The sequence below is a fragment of the Macadamia integrifolia genome, chromosome 5 (genome assembly GCF_013358625.1).
Source record: "Macadamia integrifolia cultivar HAES 741 chromosome 5, SCU_Mint_v3, whole genome shotgun sequence".
Lineage (NCBI taxonomy): Eukaryota > Viridiplantae > Streptophyta > Magnoliopsida > Proteales > Proteaceae > Macadamia > Macadamia integrifolia.
Genome location: NC_056561.1, coordinates 2,216,165 through 2,224,881, shown reverse-complemented (window position 1 = coordinate 2,224,881; position 8,717 = coordinate 2,216,165). Strand labels below are relative to the sequence as shown.

The 8,717-nt window shown below is 44.0% G+C and overlaps 1 protein-coding gene across 1 annotated transcript; it reads left to right on the top strand.

Moving 5' to 3' along the window:
* Positions 1-680: 680 nt before the first annotated feature.
* On the top strand, positions 681-1,378 carry LOC122078354 (60S ribosomal protein L5, mitochondrial-like). Its single transcript, XM_042644319.1, has one exon. It carries the CDS (start codon positions 682-684, stop codon positions 1,240-1,242), a length of 561 nt encoding a protein of 186 aa, XP_042500253.1. The 5' UTR covers position 681; the 3' UTR covers positions 1,243-1,378.
* Positions 1,379-8,717: the final 7,339 nt, after the last annotated feature.

Sequence of the window (8,717 nt, the reverse complement as noted above, 5' to 3'; positions counted from 1 at the left end):
CTTCGATGAAGGAATCTCTCCAATCTGCTCCGAAAACGTCTGGGGAGCACCTCCACTGCCAAGGTCCCCCTCTCCCCCCTGCAATTCCGACGAACTGTTCGCTGCTTTTATTGCGCAGGGCCTGAGGGGCGCCTCTTCATCCAAAGCTGCGGCTGACCTGGCCCCAGTGGATGAGGGTCCGTCTTCTCAAACAGAGGACACGGACCGGCAGTTTGACAACCCGCTGATTTCGGACCTCCAACGGAGGGAGGAGCTGGATTTGCGTCTATCTGCTCATGTGAATGCAGGGAATGCAGGAAAAACTACTTTCGCAAACAAGGAAGCCCTACTTCGCAAGCAACTGCTTGTCGAACAGAAAGTAGAAAGCATTCTTCGTGCAAAAGGGGTGAAGCCCGAAAGCATTTTCTCGAATCGACACAAGATTCGGGGATATGTGCTTTACCCCGACGGCTCCCCTGTGAACATAAAAACGTTGAATTGTTATTTAAATCAAATAAAACATTATCCTCTCGAGAGCACTCCAACTAAAAGAATAAAAACTGCCAGCCAAAACCTCGAGCTCAATCTCCAACTATACTACTATACTATAGTATTCCGAGGTTGAAGTTTCATTCTTACCACTATCTTTTTGAAGCAGATAGAAAACAGTGCTCATTCTATAGATACTGGAAAAGCCAACTCATGTTTCCACTCCATTTTCATTACGAAGATGTCTCACGTCAGGATCCGTTGCTCAAACCGAATCACGCCAACGTTATGGAAGTTCCTGGATCGTGTGAAATAAGAGTAGTACCAAAGGCACCCTCTGATTTCAGAATCAAAAATGGAAAATTGGCTATGGAGATTCCGCGCGGTCAGAGATTCATACAGACACAAAGGGGTTCGACAGGAAAGTCGTTTCGATCCAATCCATTCTTGGGGTCCGAAAAAGACAAAAAAGGAGATGTCAGTGACCTAGCACGACAAAGCACTCTCCGAGGGCATGGAATGTCTAATTTTTCGGTCAGAATCTCGACAGTAATGTCTCTGTTAGATTCTCCGGTCGAAATACGGGAAAACTCCATTCAATTCTCGATGGAAACGGAGTTTTGCGAATTCTCCCCGGAACTGGAAGATCATTTCGAGATCTTCGAACATATTCGAGGGTTCAATGTGACTATTGTCACTTCGGCCAACACACAAGATGAGACTTTACCACCGTGGAGCGGCTTTTTGCAAAAAGATGAGGGGGAAACTCAGTAAGATGTCGGAGAAGCGAAATATACGAGATCACAAACGTAGATTGCTCGCGGCTAAATATGAATTGAGACGAAAGCTTTATAAAGCCTTTTGTAAAGATCCCGATCTTCCTAGTGATATGCGGGACAAACATCGTTATAAGTTGTCCAAGTTGCCAAGAAATAGTTCCTTTGCACGAGTAAGAAACCGATGTATTTTCACTGGTCGCCCTCGTTCCGTATATGAGTTCTTTCGAATTTCTCGTATCGTTTTTCGTGGATTAGCATCTCGAGGTTCTTTGATGGGCATAAAGAAATCGTCTTGGTAGCAACCACCAAACCAATAGAACAAGGGTTAGCTCTGCAGCTGGTCCACAAGCAAGGTAAGTAGGTCCATTACCGGCCGGCTCCGGACCGAAAAGACCTAACGGAGTAATCCCTTATCTCGGATCGGAGATGCTAACGGGGCGGGAATCGAAGTGGGGGACCTCTCTACCGCACCTGTCTCCCCAGACATAGACTACGTACAGGGTAGTACTCTTGGAAAGATAGAATATCACCGCGTGAACATTACATGTTGTTACGAATGTAACTCCCGAGGGATCGACCACTATTCTATTTATAGTAAGGCGGAGAACTGTTGTTCATTGGAGCGCCGGAGTGCGGAGGTTGTTCCCACCATTGAAGTCAGAGTGTGGGACTGAGCCTTCCGAATGAGAAAGACCAAAAAGTGATTCGTTTCGTTGGTAAAACCAACGCCAATATCATATTGACTTTCTCTCGTCCAATAAGAGTTTCCGAGAGTGACTTTATGAAATTCTCTCCTTTCCAAAGCTGCGCAAGGCGGCCCCCCCAGAACAAAGCCCCACCCCTCTTTCTTTCCCCCCTTTAATGAAAGACCCTCGCCCCGCTTCCTATTCATTTGTGGGTCGGGACCCTAGGGCTTTTTGTTTCCAGAGGTGATTTCGAGAATCAACCAACCGACAAATCCGTAGCCCAGGTGACTCACAGCCTCCCTCTCGCCCAAATGAAATGGGATGATGAATCAAATAAATAAGCTTTTTTATTGATTCAGGGCGCAGCGAAGCCAAATTCAATCAAGGCAAAGGGGGGGCTTACTTTTCCTGACGCTGAGTCATCCGAATCGAAGAATGTGCTAATGGAACAGGAATAGTTTTCAGATGATATGGACCCCCAAGAGATGAGCGAGAACTGAACATTGCTTGGGGGTCGCACTCTGTCCCGCTTGGTGGACGAATTCTTCTCTCCTTTTAGTTTTCTTTCTCCCACACACCTTTGCCCTCTTTCACCAAAGAGGAAAGAAGAATCTTCCAAGCGGACAGAGACCTAAATTTCCATTAGATTCATTCCTAAGCTTGCTTTGTTGCAGCAATATGATCAGTCCGAGAGTGCTGGAGAGAAGAGAAAGCGGTAAAAACCTCTCTGATTCGGTCACCGAGCAGTCGGACGACTCTTCAGTAACCTAGGATGACCCCTTCGACGCTTCTTTCGCTGTATACCCCCTCCATCCTTCGGAGGTGGAAGAAAGGGTACTATATTTATCTATATTAGGGCCCCAGAACGCTAAAAAGGTGGGGAAACAAGAGTTGTCACGATAGGAAAGAGAAATGACTATAAGGAACCAACGATTCTCTCTTCTTAAACAACCTATATCCTCCACACTTAATCAGCATTTGATAGATTATCCAACCCCGAGCAATATTAGTTATTGGTGGGGGTTCGGTCCGTTAGCTGGTATTTGTTTAGTCATTCAGATAGTGACTGGCGTTTTTTTAGCTATGCATCACACACCTCATGTGGATCTAGCTTTCAACAGCGTAGAACACGTTATGAGAGATGTTGAAGGGGGCTGGTTGCTCCGTTATATGCATGCTAATGGGGCAAGTATGTTTCTTATTGTGGTTCACCTTCATATTTTTCGTGGTCTATATCATGCGAGTTATAGCAGTCCTAGGGAATTTGTTCGGTGTCTCGGAGTTGTAATCTTCCTACTAATGATTGTGACAGCTTTTACAGGATACGTACCACCTTGGGGTCAGATGAGCTTTTGGGGAGCTACAGTAATTACAAGCTTAGCTAGCGCCATACCTGTAGTAGGAGATACCATAGTGACTTGGCTTTGGGGTGGTTTCTCCGTGGACAATGCCACCTTAAATCGTTTTTTTAGTCTCCATCATTTACTCCCCCTTATTTTAGTAGGCGCCAGTCTTCTTCATCTGGCCGCATTGCATCAATATGGATCAAATAATCCATTGGGTGTACATTCAGAGATGGATAAAATTGCTTCTTACCCTTATTTTTATGTAAAGGATCTAGTAGGTCGGGTAGCTTCTGCTATCTTTTATTCCATTTGGATTTTTTATGCTCCTAATGTTTTGGGGCATCCCGACAATTATATACCTGCTAATCCGATGCCCACCCCGCCTCATATTGTGCCGGAATGGTATTTCCTACCGATCCATGCCATTCTTCGTAGTATACCTGACAAATCGGGAGGTGTAGCCGCAATAGCACCAGTTTTTATATGTCTGTTGGCTTTACCTTTTTTTAAAAGTATGTATGTGCGTAGTTCAAGTTTTCGCCCGATTCACCAAGGAATATTTTGGTTGCTTTTGGCGGATCGCTTACTACTAGGTTGGATCGGATGTCAACCTGTGGAGGCACCTTTTGTTACTATTGGACAAATTCCTTCTTTCGTTTTCTTCTTGTTCTTTGCCATAACGCCCATTCCGGGACGAGTTGGAAGAGGAATTCCTAATTCTTACACGGATGAGACTGAGCACACCTGATCAGTGAAAAATTCTGACACCAATCATTTACGAGTGAGTATTACACCCAGAATTGACAAGCGGATGAGTTTTCTAGTTGGCTATGTTGATATAGCTTAGATAGGGAAAAGATACTCTACTATAGGGTAGGGCTGAACGGGGGCTTTGTTCCCGAAACTCCCCTCCGCTTCCTTCCCCTCTTTCGGCCACGAAAGAAAAAGAAAAAGATGGGCATGAACAGCCTTAACATATGTATCAACCACCTGATCCCGACTCTTGGTACTTAACCAATACGCCGCGCCGGCTCTTCGACCAAGGAGGCATTCCTACCAGAATGCCGACTACTACGACTAATACGACTAAAGGGGGGAAGCAAAGTCTCCAACATTGAAGGCTTCGCTCGCACGCCCCTCCCTATTAATGACTCGGCCGATATTGTCGTCCAAGCAACTAGACCAAACACATGGATTGGCGAATCAACCCAGCGTAGAAAAGCCCTAACCTAACAAGCAACTCCATGAGCGCCTCGCGCGCCCTGTAGTTTTCTTCGTTTGTGTAAGGCCTGCTTTCTCCTTATTAGTAAATGGTGCTTGAGCGCTGACGCGGCTTTTTGGCCGTATCTTGCTGCTGATCGTAGACCACCCTTTATTAGAGTAAAGGCGCGACTACTCATTCTTAGGCATGCTCATCCTCGCGCCTTACCTTTGCTTCGTCACTACTATAAAGGGCTCCGTTACTGGAAGGTGGGGGTCTCTTTCTTCCGCTGGTACTGGCTTGTGTTGTTGGAGTTTCTTCATTGGCCGGAGACCTCTCTAAGTGTCTGGCAGTACTGGCCAGGAAGCATTTGGACTTCCCCTCTTTTAGTTTCTGGCAAGTACCTCCCTGCTCTACCAGTGCTAGTTGCATGCTTCGCTCATGGCTTGCGTAGTGCTTACGCACTCCACTCGCAGCTTCCTCGCTACTGGTCTCTGGAGGGCAGTTCATCTTGTACAAGTTCTTCCTTGATTGAAGACTGTCTGTCTCCTCGTCGACTCTCCCACGGCTGTATGCTGTTGTTTGACTGAGAGACTCTCGTCTCACCTCCTGTAGAGACCTCCTTCAACTTCCCAGGATTGTTCTTTCGCTTCTTCTGCACGACTTCCCTTTCAGGACTCTCTGAGATCTTTTGAAGTCATTGTGCGGAAGAAGTTTCTTGTAGCCGATTCTAGCCGCCTTTTTTTTCTCATTCGTGCGAACTGCGCAGCTTTCAATGCTGTCTCATAAACCTATTCGACTTGTACAACTTCAGAGGAGGGTTGCACTGTCGAACAACTTCCTTGGTTTGGACACATATCTTTGGGTGAACAACTCGGGCTAGATGTACTTAACAGGAAAGATTTCATACGAACCATTAAGGAGAGGGGACTTTACACTTAGGTTTTGGAAAGTGTGAGGGCGCTTTCTTCTTAAATACATTCTTTTCTTTTCGATGAAATGACAGCTGGACTGACTGTAGGACAATTGTGTTGGATTGGTGCGCAACTTCGAAGAGGTGGAATGTAACTAGACACGTGTTTAAGCCAGGGTTTCATTGCACAAAGACAGTGAGGTTTGAACTGACTCTATTCAGAACATTGCTGGATAGACTGAAGGCTTTTGGTATATTTTACATTGTTCAAAAGAATGTTCAGAGTGGTTTTCTGGGTACAATCACTTAAACGTTTGTTTTCCCTCAATCACTCTTTCTCCTTAGGAGAAAGGATAGAGATAGGGATAGTCCTATCTTATATACTGGTAGGCTCTATAGTTTAGTAGTGTTGTCCCAAAGGAATTCAAATTGCCTTGGCATCCCTGGTGTCATTGTAGCACCGTGGCTCGGGGACTCTCACTCGTGAAGAGTCTCCTAATTGTAGTCGCCCCAGCCCTCTTTAGGACAATGAACTCAGCCACAAGATTTTGGATCTGGGCCTTGAGCACCTCAACGGGCGCTCTTCGTGTCGCTGCCCAACCCACAACATTCGTCCGCCAAGTCTTGGATAGCCTTCTAAGAGGCATCCATTCTTATTCCCAAGTCATCACTGATCTCTAAGCAGCTTCGCACCTCAACTCGAGCCTCTAAGCGGGTGACTCTTTCCCGAGTACCGCCGTGAGTTGTGTGCTCTCCAACAGTAGTCACACCCTCAGATGCCCGTATCTTACGGGACTCTACAAGCTCTTAGACCACTGACTTTGTCATATGAGCTCGGTCTTTCCAAGGCGCCAAGAGCCTTCTTCTGACCTCTTGTCGGGACTACCACTGGATATGGAACCAAACGAAAGGAAGCTGCGAAAAAACTCTTTGGATGCTGTTGGCTGTGATGTGGCTTGGGCGCTTCCTCTGCTCTCGTCTATACCCTTGGTGGATCTGACGCTGGGTATCGATTTGACTTGACTTTCGGATCTGTAAGGGATGCAGCTGGCACTGGCTCCGTCTTCGCTCTACAAGGTTCTTCGGGTAGGGAAACTGCTCGATCTCAATATCAATCTCCAGCAGGCTCTCTTTGATCTTGGACTGGATATGGATATGTATTCTAATATGCAGCCTCTCTAGTGGCTACCTTTGCTCCTTCCTTTGTTGGCATTTGTATATGCTTCATGGTGGTGGTGAAACTACTGATGCTACCGTTGCTTCTTCTACGGGTGCTTCAGGTAAACTAAGTCAACTGAAACTCCAACCGGGACTCAAACTGAAGAACAAATCGCAAGATATAAAAGCATTGATTTATCAATGTTTTTAAAAGCTATTTTTTTAAATGCATGAATTTTCTGGTCCGTTCTTGTGAACATCAATGTTCTTTGATTGGTTGGCGCATACAAAGGGTTGCTTGCATGAAAGCCGCTTTAGCAATCAACGCGGGAATCTCTGAAACGGTCGACGACTTATATGGATATTGCTAGCTTCCTCAAATGCAGTAGAAATAGTTTATTCAGATGCGATAGACGAAGGTTGGAACGATGTCTAAGCCGGAGAAAAAAAGGGTTATATCATATTTCTTTTATGCTCACGTTCTTCTATTGCTTGCTGCTTATTGGGTGGTGGGGCGTTGGTTGGGCAGACAAGACAGATACGTCAGGTAAATGATTCTCTCTTTCCTTGCCGGAAAAACCAACAATTTCCTATTTTATGATTCGAACCTACCTAGTTGAATGGGAACACATACGCTCGCTTCCGTAAATGCAACACCGTCACCTTTCTCTTTACCTTAAAAAGTGCTGGGTAATGATGAAAAAGAAAGAAGAGAAAGCGCTGTGAGTGGCCTAACTTAAGGCATTGGTTTGCTAACATGCAAGAAGATTCGACCAATAACACTCAGAAAACACCAACGAAAAGAGGGATCAGCACAAAAAGAAAAAATAAATAAATATAGAAAGAAAGAAGTAAAAAGTCGCTAGCCTGGTTGGTTTAAGGGCGGCGCTGGCGCTCCAGCTCATGTAGTCTATTCATACTTTTGATATACTCCGCGTTTTCTCTCCAAATTCGTTGAAAAATGGGAGATTCGGATCCTTCTCTTCGAATACTATCCAGAGTGCTTCTCATATGAGCTAGGTTCAAGTCCAAGTCCCCCGAGATGGTTCCGTCTATGATTACGCAACAGAAAAAGCAGTGACTTCGGTTCCTTAGAATAAACTAACCGACTGAACTTCTTTTTGCGTATGTAATGACTAATGAAGGTTACAGATTCGGTAAAAAGGAAGAAACTTAGAATATCGTAGCTGCTCATGGTTATTTTGGCCGATTGATCTTCCAATATGTATGCTAGTTTCAACAATTCTCGTTCTCTACATTTCTTCCTAGCTGCTTGGCCTGTAGTAGGTATCTGGTTCACTGCTTTAGGTATTAGCACCATGGCTTTCAACCTAAATGGTTTCAATTTCAACCAATCCGTAGTTGACAGTCAAGGTCGTGTAATTAACACTTGGGCTTATATCATCAACCGTGCTAACCTTGGTATGAAAATTATGCATGAACGTAACGCTCACAACTTCCCTCTAGACCTAGCTGCTGTTGAAGCTCCATCTATAAATGGATAAGACTTAGGTCTTAGTGTATACGAGTTGTTGAAGTTGAAGGAGCAATACCGCATTTATTGTTTTATCAAGAGGGTTGGCTCCTTCATTTAGTTTATAGTTTAGTAATGTTTTACTCACATAAGAGTTGCATTTTTGCCATTTTTTTTTTACTTAAGCTTAAGTCAAAATATTACTATGGGTTGGTTCATTGAGTATCTTATTTTCTTTTCGTTCTATATAAAAATGAAATCTGTAATTTTTTTTACTATAATATTATTTATATCATAGTAAAAAAAAATTATATAATATAAGTTCCTCTTTTCTTTTTCTTAAAGTCATTTTCTTTTTGTATACAGTTACAGGATTAGGATTTTATGTCTAAGATTTTCATTTTATTTTAAATTAAAAATGAAGGTAAGAAAAACTAAATTAAATAATGATGAATGCTAAAAATAGAATCTATTGAATCTTTTAGAAAGAGTAGGGGGCGGATGTAGCCAAGTGGATTAAGGCAGTGGAAGCAAGCTACCACCATGCGCGGGTTCAATTCCCGTCGTTCGCCCATCTCATCTTCTCCTATTGCTCTCTTTTTTTCTTTTGTAAAGACGAAGAAAGATATTCTATTTTCTCTCCTATTTAGTACGGCGACGAAGAATCAAACTATCACTATATATCACTATAT

Excerpts from the sequence above, each read along its gene's own strand:
- LOC122078354 (XM_042644319.1), top strand. The coding sequence starts at position 682 with ATGTTTCCACTCCATTTTCATTACGAAGATGTCTCACGTCAGGATCCG.